The sequence below is a fragment of the Bradysia coprophila genome, unplaced genomic scaffold (assembly GCF_014529535.1).
Source record: "Bradysia coprophila strain Holo2 unplaced genomic scaffold, BU_Bcop_v1 contig_538, whole genome shotgun sequence".
NCBI classification, from domain to species: Eukaryota; Metazoa; Arthropoda; class Insecta; order Diptera; family Sciaridae; genus Bradysia; species Bradysia coprophila.
The window spans coordinates 1,110,543-1,129,052 of record NW_023503785.1 but is presented as its reverse complement, the minus strand read 5'-3'; the positions used below and the strand labels follow the sequence as shown (position 1 = coordinate 1,129,052).

The window sequence follows — 18,510 nt, the reverse complement described above, 5'->3', positions numbered from 1 at the left end:
CTTAATGTTAAAGTGAAGTTTCGCAGTGAAGTGCATACGTACGTACACACACACACACAAACACACACAGGAAGTTTGTGTTACAGTTGAAAGTTTTGAAAACATGAATAGTTCGAATGTTTGTTTTAAGCAAGTGGAGGATTTAAAATTTTCGAAACAAAATATTTAATAAATGTGAAGGATATTATGTTCCATAGAACTATAAAATTCAAACAAAGAACAATATTCCTAACGAAATTTTGTCTAATAAGCAGAAGAATGTTCCATAAATTTGTATACACTGATCTGATACGAGTACCTTGCAATGTGCACACAGCTCTCTGACTCAGTGACAAAGCCAATCTGGCATACTTGCATAGCATCTATATTTTGGAATTAACTGAAAATGATACGGTCAGGGTGGACAGTAAAAGCTGAAATGCATTTGGAATTCAAGTTTGTGTCTCAATGGATGATTGATTTTAGGTAATTTCGCAAGCTGAAGCCCGAATGAAGTGAGGGCTACATGCAAAAGTCTCAAGCAAAATCTCAAAACTCCCTCATTTTCGGTCCCGACACATGAAAACGTTTTTTCTGTAACTGCGCTGCGAAAACTGAACTTTTCCATGCGTGATTTGGGTGGCGATCGAAAGGTCTTTTTCTCTCTGTTTTTCTATATTTTACTTTTCGTCACTAGTGGTGAAATGGATTTACTTTTAACCACTCCATCTGAACCAATTTTTGAAGCGTACATAAATGCAGTTGACTTGATCGTTCATACAATATTTCGTTCATATCACAACTAGAGACAAAAACTAGCACTATTCACAACGAGGGGGAAACCATTCTCTTTTATTGATGTGGTTAACATGATTAACATGATTAACCAGTGATTTACCAGCATTTGACCGGGGGAATCGTCGCAAAACTACAAATAAACTTGAAATATAGCGGTTAATCAATGTTAATCACCGATTAACCGTTTGTATTCACAAAATTTATGTTTTTGATAAACTGATTAACCATGTCGATAACAAAATAATGGTTTTCCCCTCGATTCACAACTAGTTGCATAAATTACTATTTCTCCCTGACACTGGAGTGAACGTACTTCGCGCCCTGGATTCAAAAAGTGACAATGCATCCGGTACAATGAAAGTCAACACAAGGTATAGACTGTTATGATAAGAGCTAGACAACCGAAGACTAGTTATTATAACTTGCCTTGGGGTAATTGTCAAATTATTTGCTTTTTTTTCAACGTGGTACGTTGAGAGCGAGAGGACAGAAGACCAGTTTATTTTAACTTGCCTTGGTGTACTTGTCAAAATATCTTCTTCTCTTTCATCATAACACTCTATGGTCGAATGTCAAACTTTTATGTAGCGGAGGACATAGCGATTTCATATATTCATATTTCTCATGAGAGGTTAGTTTGTTTATATAAAATCGCTATGTCCTCCGGTTTGTATGAACAGACCATACGTGGTTTATACTTTCATTGATCCGGTATGCGTAAACTTGTCCTCGTAAACACATACATCTGAGCCGCTTCAAGGTGGTTTAATTTAAAATTTAGCTCTAACCGGTGCGGAGCACGAAAGAGACCGGGCCACAAAAAAATCTAGTAGTCCATGGACACCAAAAAACCACTTTTCAGGAGTACGGCTTTTTTTGGTGACTCATTTATTTGAAGATAAGCGAAGAAAAAGTCTGCTCAAATTGCACAGACAACGATCTTTTCAAAAACAGAAATTACAATAAATAAAAATCGGCCAATCTATTCCTTCCCAATGTTCCAAGAATGCATGCTGCGTTTCCTCTTTGAATAACAGATGAAATGCAGATTGGTGCAGATTAGGATGGCAATTAATGGCCGATTCTTCAAAATCGGTCGATTAAGCTTGAACGCACTCATTATTTTAGGTCACAATAATATGAAAATGAATGAGCTGATCCACCCACACATACAGTCAAAATTGTTTATACGGTTGAAGCTGCTGCACGCGCGTGGTAGTGTCAAAACTGTATACACGGTTTTGGTTGTTTCGTTTGTGTGGATCAGCTGAAAATCAGCTGAATCAAATTCGTGATGTACTGCCTCTTAACTGTATTTTGTGTGAGGAAGAATTTTTATTTCTCGAAAAACTACTGCTTTCCACTACGTCTCACTTCATTACAAGGGCTCCGTTGAGAATTTACAGTCGATTTTTCCAGTTTTTTCCAGAAGAAGAAGATTTTTCCAGTAAACTTTATAGAAACAATATTCGTTGCGAACATTCTTTTGTGCACGTAAACCGGCGATAAGCGAATTTCATTTGAAGTGATTCGTTTGCTAATCTTAACAAATGTATTCAACTTGTCTTTCCCAAATCAATCTATTAAATGCACTTGTCATTCCATTTATACATAATTTGAGAAGACATTGACAAATGATAAGGACCCAAATGATAGTGTCATGTATAACACGTATAATGTATGAGTGTTGTACAACTTACTGTATATGAATTTCTGGCATGTTTTACATATATTCATTCAATTTCTATTTAAATAAAGAAAATTCCGAAGATGAAAACATTTTGTTATTGGTATCCCATACAACAGCAATGCTGTAGAACCGATATATATTCATTTTTGGTATATGGCGAATGGTGTATTGAGGGAATACAGAATGAATAGATAGATTTCGGTTTCGGGTCATTTTGGATTATGTAAAGTGAATCAAAGTCGTAATCTTGCATCTTACACATATCCAACCGATGTTATATATATTCTTAGATCAAACAACCCTCCCTCCGCCGACTGGTTACGATATCATGAATTTACCATTAGATAAACCTTTGCTCCGCAAGGGAATTTCCTAATGTTACTTTAAATGTGGTTCGTTGTGGGTTATTCAATATTTTGGATTTGTGATTGAACTGCGTTCATATTGCTTAGGTTTGCGTATTTGCGTATCGACATTTGGTTCTGTTGAAGTAAATTTCTTATTTACTATACCAGGGCCTATTTTTGAAAACTTTTTGCCAACAATTTCCAAAAACTGCGAACGTCCAAAAACCAAATTTTTCCACCATTTCGAAAGGTTTTGGCAACTGCTGAATCAGCCTTGCGTTTTAACTTGGGGAAATCGAGAAAAGGTCCGTGAAATTTGAACAAGTCAGTTCTTCATATCAAAATGGAATCGGCCCTTCTATGGAAAATTTGTTACATTTTACTTATGACTCACTAAATATGCACCTATGACTAGGCTCCTTATATTGGGATTATTAGTCGTTCAGGGTGTGAACAGTGGCCCATGTGAATGAGGATTACTGTAGATAAAAATTGTCATTGTTTAAAAATTTTTATTTTGCCTAGTGGTTCGTTTACAGATCGAGCTGGAGGCGACCACACATAATGAAAAGTAAAAACTATGACGCAAGATATTTTACCAATTAGCTCACTGGAAATTAGTTTAAAAGTTCATGTCAATGAAGTAATGACGCATTTCTCTTTACTCTTTATCATACTCGTGCCATGTTGTGACGTCACGTTTATTAATCTAGATGGATAAATGGAAATTATTTATAAGTGCGACTGTTGTTGTCTCGTTTTCGCTCATATGATAAAATAGGATATCCATACATGAGAGGCAATCTCGGCAAGCCTCGATTGTCCGTCTCATGTATCGATAATCTTCTATTGTTTCGTGTAATTATCTTCCTCATTACGACATTCGAAAGCGGCAAGAAACAGTTCAGTTCCGTAACAGAATTGCATAAAGATACTCTTGTAAATGCTTGTAACGACGTAGTATGAGTCGCTTGCAATCATTATGCTTGGGGTTGTGACGGTACAGTTTTCGATCTGAGGATACCAATACCCTATATAGCAACCAAACTACTTTGATTAAGGCGGTGAAAGAATCAAGTAGCCTTTGGAATTTACATGTACATTACAGCGTAGTCAGTCAAAATGTAGAATAGTGTTTGTAGAATACAAAGAAATAAGGAGTGAATTTGACACAGGGAGCTGAGAGTTTGTTTGCTAGAGAGAGTATTGTCCCTACTGATAACTGTAACATCAAAATGTTCTGTTTACGGACTTTTATAGAAAATTACATTCGTGACCATGTACATGACTTCAGGAACATAACGAGATAGAAAATCAAGCCACAAATGATTACGCAGAACGATCATAAAATATAACTTGACAAATAGCACACATTTTTTGTAATATCACATTGCGTTAACATCAACTGTAACACGACTCACCTTCAGTCGGAAAAAAATCTATATTAATTCCGCTATACGATCGCGATGACATTGCAAAATAAAAACAGCAGAACTCAACAAATATATATAAAAAAAAACTTTGCCATCCCTAAGGGTAGCGCACACATTTATATTATTTGTGTATGCCGTTTGGATGGGTCAGGTCCCTAAACTGATGACACTTACTTTCATTTTATTAATTTTGAAGTTGAAAAATACAACAAAAAACGTTCCACGATATGCACCCACATGCTCAATGAATGGTAAAGTCATTATTTTTGGATGGCGCAATTGGGCTTTAGCGATTTAATACGATAAATTGACGTACTATTTGTATTGTTTCCTTTTAAGATAATTTGACCGAGTCAGGGCCGGACTGGCTACTGAAAGGCGTTCTTGTGAAATACAGGTAAAATCTCTTGAAATTTAGCAAATTGAATGAATTCAGAAAAGCGCACTAGTGATTTTCCAAGTCGCCATACATAGCCAGTCCAGGCCTGCCGAGTTTGTTAACCTGAGACCTAGGGCTCAGTTGATTATTCGACAAAACTTTGGAAAACAAAGACTTTAAAGATCAGTTGAGAACTGAGTCGGTTCAGCCGACCAATTTTTTTTTGGATTACTTAACTCCCAGATCATTTGCTCCATCTACGAACTTATAACTTTAAAAATTGAATGTCGAATGAAAGCAAATGTTTTAAGATGGATTCAGAATTACTGAAGTTATCTCCTTTAACCATTACAGGCATTTAAGTATTTTTCGTTTTTTGTCATCTTTGTAAGACCCCCACTTCCAGTCAAGGTAGTGAATATATGTCGCGTATGCTTCAACCGCACCGCGTATAGCTTTGTCAGATTTTCGTTCATATTACAAAGTACTATGATTGCACTGTGTGTGGTATGTGTGTTAAGCACAGAGCATAGAACAAATATAAAAATGTCCACAATAAATCAGAGTTTTTTTTTATTAAATTCAGCCACATAACACGCTCTGCAGCATGGTTACCTCCCGCAGAAAATTGGGGACACAACACAGAATTTCCCTATGGCTGGGAAAAAGCAATCGATTCAAAAAACCGATCGTACTACATAAAGTAAGTGTTCTTTTCATATACGAAAGCACTATTTTTAGACTTTGATGTTCTCTCACGTAAATTGAATGGTGAAATATAAATTGAATTTTATTTATCCTTCTTTATTCTTTTGCCTCCTCCTCCCATTTCATACCGTTTTTCTTCTTTCCGCTTCAGTCATCAGAATAAGTGTACGACGTACGAACCGCCGGATACATATCGATATGATGAAAAGCCACCTGAACCGCGTTTGGTTGTGCTCAATCGTAGTCCTACAATGGGATTCGGATTTGTAGCAGGCAGTGAACGGCCTGTAATTGTTCGATTTGTAACTGAGGGTGGGCCCAGCGTTAATAAGGTAAGTGGTAGTTTTTTATGCATAATAAATTCGACTCAAGGCTTATTATTGTGAATTATAGTTCTGAAAATTCAGAAGAAAATTCCGAAAAAGGTCCGAAAACAAAATTTTAGATTTTCTTCGGAATTCTGACCGAATTATTCTTGTTTTTTCCGAATTTTCAGAATTTGAGAGATGTCAAGATTTAAGCGCTCCACAAAAGATTTCTAGTGATCCATAGACTCAGAAAAGCCACCAGTGAATTTTGACAAGTGTACCCATTTAGATTACTTGACAGCTGTCAAATAGAGTACTTGACAGCTGTCAAGTATAGTACTATGTAGCCGCCCATAATGGACGTCCGAGATTTTTCTGGAATTTTAGGCACCTCCCCTTCCCCATTGTCCGCACTTTTCCACTACACAAATGTATGGCGGTCTCACTTTGGCGAACCCCTCTCACCCCTATAGTGCGGACGTCCTTTATGGACTTCCCCTGTGAAAACATTTTACAGTGCCATTTGTTTATTTGCATTCTCTATCGAAAAAAAACCCTCAAAACGTAAAAGCTACCGATTTTCGACATTTTTTTTTGAATTATGAAAGTTTCCAATGTGCTCTGAAAAGCACCCACTGTTACCACCACTAAATCTAATTAGTGAGCAGATATCAGCTGGTTGTTGTTAAAATTACGATGTTTGATAGAAACTCTTAAGAAGATTCTGCACCCCAAGACTGAATTACTGTCCAGGTCAAGGCGTCATTCGCATGTCCTATTTTGCTGCTTTGTTTCTGTTCCACGTGTATACCTCTCCCAAGGTTGATTATATCCCAAGGTCTCATCTGATTACATTATTCTATAAATACTTTACACAAAAGCTTTTAGATGCTGTTTTGATGTATCAGAATGCGAGCTATATCTATGATGTATTATAGCTATGCATCGCCACTCCATGAGTATACATAAACATATTCGCTACTGCTCATGTTAATTAAAAGTTGTTAAAAACTTTTTTTTCTGTGTGTGTGCTAAAATTATCGCACTTTCCATTGTACATGCTGGTAAATACAATTCCAAGTTCAAATTCATGCTTTGCGCTGTTGAACGTGTGCGCAAATTATATCATGAGCTTGACTTTGAAGCGGTTATCTGTTGTTAGCCGTCTGGAAAACATTGTAAAATTTCAAAATTTTATGCTCTCTCGCACCTTGAACTTTTTCATCATGACATTGTCATATGAGTGCACAGTGCGCGCATTTGGTGTGTACAAATTTAATGTAACCGTGGTCTTAGTAAAGAAAATTTACCATCAGGCACACATGCCAACGAACATACAGATTTGCTTGTTTTCACCTCGAATGAAATCAGTTTAAACTACGAAAACTTTCATATTTCTTAAAATACGCGGCTCCAAAGAAAGATTATATTATATGCGGCGGAAATTAATGCATTACGTGATGATCAATGTCGTGAAATAACCCGAGCTCACAAGACTATATTTAAGCAACAAAGCTTTCGAAACTGTTAGCACAAGTTAGTACAAGTGCACCTAACCGAGCCGAGGGCGAGAATCATAACATTGATCCCAAATTATTGAATTATCGCTTGTGGCTCGAAAAACAGGCTTGTGAGTATGCTTTTATCAGGAAACTTTTACCTCTATTTAATGAATTACTTTCTCAGCATCCAATATAATTTGCCACTCAAGTAGGGAAAGAGCATGTTTTCAGAGTACATATATTGAGCTAGAAAAATTCTTTGCAAATATACGTCGCTATCGTCTACGAAAAATGAATGTAAAGTAACTGTTGATTTAGATAGAGGCCGTTCATAAAGGACGTCCACGTTTTCTACTGGATTTTCGACACCGTTTTTCCGGTGGGAAGTCCAATTTTAGTCAAAAACCAATTTTCTTAATTCGAAAAATTCGAAAAATTTCGTTCCAACTGGTTTAATTTTCTGTAAGCGGTATTGTCGCCGTTTCTGAGCTTATTTACTTGCACCTCTATGCACCGAATTATTTTTAGGTAATGAAACTATACTAGAAAATTCAAGAAATAAAGTGCCCCTAAGCGCGGACGTCCTTTATGGACGGCCGCATAGCAATGTAAGTCTTGATTTCTGCTTAAAAAAGGACTCCGTGTGAGAGACAAAATTGATTTTTCTTTCAATTTTGCTTTGTTTACGTGATAGTTCGCTCTCTCACGGCTCTCACACGGATTACTTTTTGGATGAGTGGAAATCATACTTAAGACGAATCTACACATGGCTAAATTGTTGCCTACATTTCCGGGCAAAATTATTATTATTTTGATGATAATTTTGGATTCGTATTCTTTTTGGAAAAAGTACGACCATCGTTTGGTGTTAAAATGTGTTAGGTTTCAGTTAAAATTTGAACGTTTGTGGTGATGTAACCTCAGTCTGAGAAAACTCAATATTTCACGAAGATTGACACATATTTTGAGTTTTCTCGGAGGTAGGTCACATCACCATAAACATTTAAATTTTTAGTGAAAGCTAACAAATTTTAACACCCAACGATGGTCGTACTTTTTCCAAAAAGGATGCGAGTCCAAAATTATCATCAAAATAATAATAATTTTGCCCGGAAATGTAGGCAACGATTTAGCCATGTGTAGATTCGTCTTAAGAGGCATCGGTATTTAGCTGAAATAGTAGCCTACATTTACGTGTCTCGCATTTCATTTTTGATGATATCTTTTCATCAGAATCCTTTCTGAAAAATGTAGCTTTAAATAAAAATCAGTTTTGTCAGAGCTGTTCAAACTGCTGCAACCAAATCTATTTTCTGTAGAAAGCTAACATATTCGTGGTCGATATTACGGGTGCACATTTTTCAAAAATGATTCTGATGAAAAGATTTCATCAAAAGTAAACTAAAGTATAGTTTCCACTTAAAAAGAGCACTCCGTTTAGCCTTCGTTTACATGACAGTTGTAAAATAGAACAAAGAAACTGTCACGTAAACGGAGTAAAAATTTGAAATAAATTAAATTTCCACTAAGTTTGCGTGACAGTGCTTTTGTTCTATTCTACAACTGTCATGTAGACGGACTTATTGAGAAGTGTCGTGAATACAACATCGACATAGTCTTGCTATTCATAGACTTCGAAAAACCTTTCGATTCAGTGGAAACATGGTCGATATTGGACGCATTAGAGTAGACTCAAGGTACTCCAACACAATTCGATATGTGTACAAAAATGCTACTTCATGTATAAAACTTCATAAGAGCACGGAGAAATTCAGAATCGGCCGAGGTGTAAGGCAGGGTGACACCATTTCACCGAAATTATTCACGGCGATTCTGCAGAGTGTTTTTAGGAAGTTAAACTGGAGTAAAATGGGAACAAAGATAAATGGATGAAGAGGCAAGCAAAGTTGGCCTCAAGATGAACTTATCGAAAACAAAAGTCATGACCAACATCGGGGCGATAGAGAAATCAAAATTGGTGACACTGTCATTGAACGAGTCGACAGCTACGTATATCTAGGACATAAGCTGAAGTTAGGTCTGGACAACCAAACTGCAGAAATAAGACGTAGGATTGGTCTTGCATGGGCAGCGTTCGGAAAACTCAGACTAATTTTCAAAAGCAAAATGAATAATAGTCTGAAACGCAAAGTTTTCGACACTTGTGTCCTTCCAGTGCTCACTTATGGAGCGGAAACGTTAACTTTAACAAAAGCATCCGAAGATAAATTGAGAGTGACACAAAGAGCCATGGAACGGAGTATGCTCGGAATAACACTCAGAGACAGAATGACGAATCAATGGATTCGACAACAAACCAGGGTCGTTGATGTCATGGAAAGAATAGCATCTCTGAAATGGAGCTGGGCGGGACATATTGCAAGAAGGACAGACGAACGTTGGACCAAAAAGATCATGAACTGGCGACCATATAAAAGACGAGCTATAGGTAGACCACCAGAGAGATGGACAAACGGAATTAAGAATATTGCAGGTACAAACTGGCAGCAAATGGCAATGGATCGTACGAAATGGAAAGAAGTTGGAGAGGCGTACATCCAGCAGTGGATAGAAACAGGCTGAAAAAGAAGAAAGATGTGGACGGAGGCTAAACGAAGTGGAAACTATACTTAAAGTTCAGTATTTAAAAAACGGCCAAATGTATTCTTTTCATTTGTATTCAACTCTTTCCGCACTGTCATAAAATGTCAAACTTGCATTTGCTACAAAGTTTGTTCAATTGAAATGAACCAATCAAAGAAAATTGGTAGAAAATGCAAGTTTGACATTTTATGACAGTGCGGAAAGAGTTGAATACAAAAGAAATGTTTCGTCAATTTTACATTGCTATATAAGTCAAGAGTAAAGGTTAGGTTTCCACCTATATTGGGCATACAATGATAACTTTCACCAAAGTAGCTTACGAAGTAGATGATTTGAAAAGGCTAAATTTTCGTTAAGTTTTTTCTTGCCGAATTTCATTAATATTTTAAAATTATTTTTTACTCCTCCAGCTGGAACCCGGCGACCGAATCCTAAGTGTAAATAATGAAGATGTTAAGGAAGCACCCCGAGATCATGTGATACAATTAGTCAGATCGTGTGAAAGTCAAGTTAGTTTATTGGTATGTCAGCCCTCTATGAGTGGCTGCGCGGGCCGAAAGTCAACGTTACTGTCGGCTGGTAAAAAGGCAAAATTACGTACAAGGCCTAATCGAGTTCGATTTGCTGAAAGCGTTTGCGTTAATGGATCTCCGCTGTTTCCGGTAAGTTGATCAATACACTCTTTGAGCTGCTGCACTAAAACATATTTTATTTAACCACCTCGTTAAGTCGAGTTTATTATTTCCGAATCTTGTACGTATTTGATTAGTCATTTCCACCTTTATTCACTTTCATTATGTGTCTGTCTGCACAACACTGAACAACAAGTGGTTTGGCCTGGCTGCCAAATTTCATTATCCATTCACGAAATAACAATAAAACTAACCGAATTACCGTGTTATGTTCTGTTCCCAGTATATTACAGACGACGTTTGTATACCGAAAATACATGCATTTACACAACGTGACTATTTATAAAATTGTGTATTGCACAGTGTGTTTTATGCTCTGATGTTACACTTATAAATCGTCTATGTACAAAACTCTGCTATATAAACAGACACACATTTTACGAGCTCTCGTATATCACTTCTTTATACCCATCTTAACTTTCAACTTTAATCGGAAATATCTCCCCAATGAACCATTTTCACTGTCTATGTTTTCGTATACGAAACGCTTCATATGTCTTCAGATTAAAATGTATATCAGCAGTTCACAGTATGTACACATTGTTGCTGGAATTTCCAACGGTAATCGACAGTGATAAGTAATTATTTAGTATCAGCATAATGAACATCAAGTTGTACAACTCACTGATTTCGTCGTCCGGCAGCAGGAACATTTTTATACCATTCCGTTCGTGTCACTTTTGGGACCTGAGGGGATGTTCACATATTACGTCACGCTGGCTGTATTGAGAGGAGAGGGAGTACAGTCAATCGTGAGGGTTCTAACAAATTTGGGTCAAAATAGACTCTTTTTGCGAGACGGGGGGTGTCAAAAATTCCATAAAATAGCTTTGACTTGACTTGAGAAACGAGAACATGCTCCTGTGAACGAACCCATGAGAACATTGGACGTGAGGACTTCGGTTTGATTGTGAGTCAGACCCTAATCCCCCCTTTTCGTTCTCCTTGATTGCATTCAAAGCACATATTAAAACGTCTTCACTCTCCCTGTCCAACTCCCACCTTTCGACCCTTATGTGTGTTCTGAATGATATCAGTGTAGGGCACACCACTCTGGACTACTATTTTCTTATATACCAGAGAGTACTTACTGTGGTAACTAACTCAACCACTGTCGCACGATCTATGTGGTCGGACTAGCTACTTTATGTAATTTGTAAATAACTAGCTACTTTATCATCTTTCATAAATTACCTTTTCCACTTGTCTTTACCTTTTCTGATACTGTTACGCTCTGTACCTTTTTAGTTCCTGCCATAATCGTCCTGTCTCATACATCGTTCCTTCATTAATGATTTTTCACTTGTATCCACGGTTGACTTTATTTTTCGCATTGCACTGCCCCATTTGGGCCTACGAACTTCGCAGGCCCATTAAACCGTTGAAGAACCAAGCTGTCGACAATGAGGGAGGCGAATCCATTGCCTTTCCTTCTCAATTCCAAGGAATATGACGAATGGCATTAATGTAGCCGCACAAGTTATTGTTGGATCGCTCATTTGTCAGTTATTACTTCGCTGTTCTTCAATCATTCTATAGATACCCGTCCTCCCTTCGTTTTGCGACTGTTTTTACAACAGAATCGGCTATTGCGTCATCGGCGTGATATCTCCTTTGCCTGGTGCGTCTAAGCCTCAAAACTTGCTTGGCCTCACTGATGTGTTAAACAGGTTTTCTTCAAAACATTAGTGGTTCTTCAGTCTAAGTCGCAGCGGGGATATGAGCCAACTCTCACAGCCTTCCACGATTTTCCATATTTCGTCTTTTACTTGCTACCCGTGTTATGGTCTAAGAATATATTTTCTTTTGGCAATAAACACATAGGGAACAAGAACACGTATTCGATTCAAAAATTCCATAAAATAGCGTGACATAATATGGGAACAGCCCCTCTGCTGAGGATACTGGTTTCTAAGGAGGCGAGGAAGCATCAGCAGCTGTTGGCAACTGATCAGGGGGGAAGCACATGAAATAGATCAGTCGATCGATCCTACCTGCTCTGATGGTCTTTCACCGGAGACTGGTGTACACATCCTTAGGGATTGTCCTCTTTACACCGACCTCAGGCTCAACACCTTCGGATATTACGAGCTACACGATGAGGATTTGCCATCTTTAGATGGAAAGCGCCTCCTAGTCCCCTATTTTAGTTATCTTGATAAGAACTGCGAGGTTCAAGTGATTGAAGCAGTAGAAAACAAGAGATCCTAGATCTGAATTTCCGTCTCTATGTAAACAGGCTTCCCCACATCTAATCTAATTCTGTCCGTATAGTATGAGACAAGAACTATTTTTGAGCAAACATTTTTCTATATTTTCCTCTTTTTTCCCAAAAAAATGTAGGAAAATTATTTCCCTGGGGTCTTATCATTTTATGAGAGAGAAATAAATAAGGAATGAGATAATAGAAAAGTCTCTACTAACTATCTAAGTGTTTTTAGTACCACCACACCATCACCACTCAATTTCATTTTCATTTATTAAAAGTTTGTGAAGAAATAAACTTTCATTTCATGCACAAAAAGTGTCATAATAGTCTGCTGAACATTTGAGATGCTACTTCAGCAATGAATCCCTTTGAGTATAATTATGCAACTAAACTGAAAGAACACTTTTTAAGACCCGTTTAAGTCGGGTACGAAGATTATTAGGATTTGTAAGGCTATTAGGTTTATTGTGCAATTTGTCATCGTCGAACAGCTAGCCAATCGAGAACAACATCACGGCAACATGGTATATCTCAGAAACTACTGAACTGATTTTGATAAACTTTTCCCTGAAAAGGGCTCAAAATTCTATTTCTATTTCTTTCAGGATATTAAAAACTGGTCCAGTAGTTTCTGAGATATCGGAGATATGCCCTTTACTAAAGGGTCTTTCGTGATGTTGCCCTTTCGATATTTCAAGATGTGAGCTTTACGTAGTCGGCTTTTCCCGGCATATCTGCTATTATTATATTCTCTGTGTTATTAAAAGTGGGTGTCAGAACTTAATTGGTCGGTCGGATGTAAACATTTTTACAAATAATTTTATAATCCAAATCGGGCAGCCTATTCGAAGCCGTCGCTCGTTCTATATGTTTACGTTTCGTCGGAAATGTTCATTTACTCAAGGAATTTGTATTCTTCAGTCATTGAAAATAGGAAATCCGAAAAAAGCGAATCATTTGGCAGAGGGTTCGATTTGGAAAATCAACTGCCATTAAATTTTCTTTCTGGTTGTTGATTTTCATGTACAGGTCAAATGTAGATCATTTTTGCTGTGAGTATAACCGACGTGTGTATGTGTGTAAGTGCCGGTTTAATATAAGCTTCTTTCCATTGCTGAATTTCACCATGCCTTTCACCATAAATTTACATCCCTTACAGTTTTTGGTTCGGGGTATGCAAATTTCATAGCTGTTGACCATGATGAGGCTCTGTATGTTGCGTATGAATACATAATTTGAAATTTATTTGATCCTTTCTTGTTTTAGGAAATGCTAACGTGTAACACTTTCGACCTCTGAAGCATAATTTACGGAAACATTTATTTGGTTCTTTTGATAAAATCGTTCCTTCTTTGCTGTAGTGGTCGTGGTTTGGTTTTATGTTCAATCTATTTAGTAGGGTCATCATTTTTTATTTATACTACAAGTTGAGGTATGATTTTCTATACCTTTCCATGACGATTGCGGTCGTTTCCGTGCCATTGCTTGATTAGACAACACACACAAAAAATCGCTTTACTGTCCATTGTCTAAGTCTACATCATAACCCGAAATTACGTCTACCACAAATGTACCTATGGCAGTGTGTAACACACCTGCAGCGCTAAGCTATCATTTACGGGTTATAGATGAATAAAACTTTGTAAGTACATCGCCATTGTACATTTGGACAATTAGTATTGACCCGCTACGGCCGCTTGGTGGTATTTCAGGTATTTTTATGTGTCTACTCGGTAGGATTAACCTTATTTTCGTCACTCAATTAAAAAACGATTAATTTACACCACGGACACATCTTTTGAAAAACGACCTGCCGAAATCGGACGCATTTTCCAGTGGACTTTTTTATATGTGCCTCGATAGGTATTGGTTCCTAGAAGCCAAAAATATTTTTTTGAAAATTCATGAATGCTTGTGTGGATAGCGAGAGGTGTTCGAAAACCGAAAACATGCACATTGTTCACAGAAATTTTTCCGGCTAAACGTACAAGGTCGTGTGAGGTGTCATTAGAAAGGTAATTGCATGTACTTTCGGGTCGATCAGGGGGGGTAAAATGCACCCCTGAGGAGTTACTAGTAGTTGAAAGTATGGGTAAAAGTTTGATTATTTCGGCGAACTTCTGACGGTTCCTGTGCATCAGCAAAGCGTTGGCATTGTGTTACATACACTAACTACGAAAAAGTTAACCAGCAGTTGAAATTGCAGCAAAATTAATATTTTTTGAACGAATTTTTTGAGTAGGGGAGAACAGAACCTCAAATTTATACTTCAAAGTCACATTCATCGATACACTACCCATGCATGTTTGGTGTCATTAGAAAGCTAAGACCAGAAGCAATTAGGGGAAACAGTTTTTTTTATGTTTTTGTTGATTTTTTGATGCACATGAGCCGTCAGAAATTCGCCGAAATAATCAAACTTTTACCCATACTGCTCGTAACTCCTCACGGGTGCGTTTTATTCCCATGATCGACTATTTGCCCCGAAAGTACAGGCAATTACCTATCTAATGACATCTCACACGACCTTGTACGTTTCTTGTAGCCGGAGAAATTTCCATATGAAAAGTGCATGTTTTCGTTTTTCGATCAACTCTTGCTATCCACACAAGCATTGATGAATTTTCAAAAAAATATTTTTGGTCTCTAGGGACCAATACCTCGACATATAAAAAAGTCCACTGGAAAATGCATCCAATTTCGGCAGGTCGTTTTTCAAAAGAATCCCTCTACTAGGCCTGTTCAAATTTGAAAAATTATTTTAGATTCTATCGGCATGATATCAGAGAGTTAAAATGGTTCAAAAAAAGAGACCCGTATTTTTTATATAATTTTTTGAAGCGTTTTTGTTCTGGGGAGGTTCTTCTTCTTCTTCTTTTTCAGCCTGTTTCTATCCACTGCTGGATGTAGGCCTCTCCAACTTCTTTCCATTTCGTACGATCCATTGCCATTTGCTGCCAGTTTGTACCTGCAATATTCTTAATTCCGTTTGTCCATCTCTCTGGTGGTCTACCTATAGCTCGTCTTTTATATGGTCGCCAGTTCATGATCTTTTTGGTCCAACGTTCGTCTGTCCTTCTTGAAATATGTCCCGCCCAGCTCCATTTCAGAGATGCTATTCTTTCCATGACATCAACGACCCTGGTTTGTTGTCGAATCCATTGATTCGTCATTCTGTCTCTGAGTGTTATTCCAAGCATACTCCGTTCCATGGCTCTTTGTGTCACTCTCAATTTATCTTCGGATGCTTTCGTTAAGGTTAACGTTTCCGCTCCATAAGTGAGCACTGGAAGGACACAAGTGTCGAAAACTTTGCGTTTCAGACTATTATTCATTTTGCTTTTGAAAATTAGTCTGAGTTTTCCGAACGCTGCCCATGCAAGACCAATCCTACGTCTTATTTCTGGGGAGGTTCGTTTGAAGGAAAATCCAGAGTTTGGCAGGTTTTAGACAGTTTTCGGCACTAAACTTAACCAAAACCTCGAACATAAGTGCACTAACTCAATTGTAGTCAAAGGATATGCAAAATTAGAGTCTCGTTTTGAATATGAGCGAATTTAGTCAAGTGGTTGGAGAGAACGAGCCTGAGAAGCGCTTGCAATCGATGCCAACGTGAAAGGGTAATCTAGTTTTTGAGGGTTAAGCACATCATTAAGGCCCGTGAAATGACAGGACAGTTTCCCGAAAATGTATGTAAAATTTTATCACAAAAATTCACCGAAAAGATTCAAAGAAGCTCACCTCTTATGCTTTCCATTGTATTCGGGCATAGTCTCTTTAGGTCGCCAAGGCATATTTGAACACTAAAACACTTTTTACTCGATGCAAAAACAAAAAGTTTTTTTTTGTTTTGTCGCGACAAAAACACAGAAAATATTTCGAAACAACTGTGACACTCCGCTACTATAAGTACTAGAATCAATGTTTGCTGTGTTCACTTCGGCGGTAAAATATTTTCATTCAAAAAAGTGTCGGACATTTAAAAACAATCATCAAACGGTTGACAAAGGGTAGCGTATACATTTAATAATGCTCATCGACCATTTTTTAAAGCTTTACGAGAGCTCAGCGGACATTCTCTCAACGATGGGAGAGCATTTATTAAAAATTTATCCTCTCGTAAGACTGCGCTGAGCGTAAATAAATGTTCGTTCCTCTTTAGTAAGCTAAGAAGACTTCGCGAAGTCTAATTATGCCACCTCTTTGAATAAAAATATCGGCTGAGTTCCAATAATTCTCCGCTGAGCTCTAATAATTCTTCGCTGAGCTTTAACTAAACTCCGCTGAGCTCTAATTCTCCGCTAGGCTTCAGGAAGTGTCCGTTAGGCCTAAGCAAGTTGCAGGAAGGCTTAATGAAGCGAATCGGATACTCAGCGGAGATCTGCCAAAGCTAAGTGGAGTCTTATTAAATCATAGCAACAATTATTAGGTATTCGCTGATGCTTATTGAGTGTTCGCTTAGCTTCATTGCCTTACTACAACGTGCTAAGGTCTGACGGACTCTTACTGAAGCCTAGCGGAGAATTATTAGAACTCATTAGAGGTTTGTCGAAGCTCAGCGGAGAATTATTAAAGCTCAGCGGAGGTTTGTTAAAGCTCAGCGGAGAATTATTCGACCTCAGCCGATATTTTTGTTCGAAGAGGTGGCATAATTAGACTCAGCGAAGTCTTGTTAGCTTACTAAAGAAGTGGGAGATGTTACAATTTTAATAAGTGTCTACCGTCGTTGAAGTGTACACTTTTTTGAATGAAAATATTTTACCGCCGAAGTGAAGACAGCAAACATTCATTCTAGTCCTTATAATAGCGGAGTGTCACAGTTGTGTCGAAATATTTTCTGTGTTTTATCGCGACAAAACAAAAAACAAAATTTTGTTTTTGCATCGAGTAAAAAGTGTTTTAGTGTTTAAAAATGCCTTGGGGACGTAAAGAGACGGTGCACGAATACAATAGAAAGCATCATGGGTGAGTTTCTTTGAATCTTTTCGGTGAATTTTTGTGATAAAATTTTCCATACATTTTCGGGAAACTGTCCTGTCATTTCCCAATGACGGGCCTTAATGATGTGCTTAACCCTAAAAAACTAGATTACCCTTTCATGTTGGCATCGATTGCAAGCGCTTCTCAGGCTCGTCCTCTCCAACCATTTGACTAAATTCGTCCATATTCAAAACGAGACTCTAAATTTGCATTTCCTTTGACAACAATTAAGTTAGCGCGTTTATGTTTGAGGTTTTGGTTGAGTTTAGTGCCGAAAACTGTCTAAAAACTAGCCAAACTCAGAATTTTCCTTCGAACGAACCTCCCCAGAACAAAAACGCTTCAAAAAATTATATAAAAAATACGGGTCTCTTTTTTTGAACCATTTTAACTCTGATAGCATGCCGATAGAATCTAAAATAATTATTCAAATTTGAACAGGCCTACGTCTACATGCACTCTAAAAAGAGTAGGTCTGGGAACCCTACCCTACCCTGTATGAATTAATCTTTAATTCCAAAAACGATTCGGTTACGGTTACTGTTAATCCCGAAATAGTTATTTATCTACCAAGGTAAGTATGAAGGTATTTTTTCGCACTAGATGTCGATTGTCGATCCGAGGCGAAGCCGAGGTCGACAAGACGTCGTGTGCGAAAAAATACCGGCATACCTACCGTGGTAGATACAACGTTTTTCGCAATTTCGGGCCATAATCACCTTTCCAATGCAAAATATTACCAAAATTTCTACCAAACATTTATATGCAAACATGAATTCATTTGAACGATCAAGCAACCTGCACTAAATACACATTGCAATGTGATGAATAGAGACGCGCCAAATAAAATCAAGTAGTCAATGCTTAGTATGTACGCTTCA

The 18,510-nt window shown here is 37.6% G+C and overlaps 1 protein-coding gene across 3 annotated transcripts in view; it reads left to right on the top strand.

Annotated features, from left to right (window-relative positions):
• Nucleotides 1-18,510, top strand: part of LOC119083046 — a 113,625-nt gene that overhangs the window by 34,900 nt on the left and 60,215 nt on the right. For 2 of the 3 annotated variants that reach the window (XM_037192668.1, XM_037192667.1), the window contains exons 2-4: nucleotides 5,213-5,329; nucleotides 5,486-5,666; nucleotides 10,159-10,410. The exons of the other annotated variant lie outside the window; for it this stretch is intronic. In XM_037192668.1, the coding sequence (XP_037048563.1) occupies nucleotides 5,213-5,329; nucleotides 5,486-5,666; nucleotides 10,159-10,410 (550 nt within the window). The remainder of the gene's footprint in view (nucleotides 1-5,212; nucleotides 5,330-5,485; nucleotides 5,667-10,158; nucleotides 10,411-18,510) is intronic. 3 annotated transcript variants of the gene reach the window in all.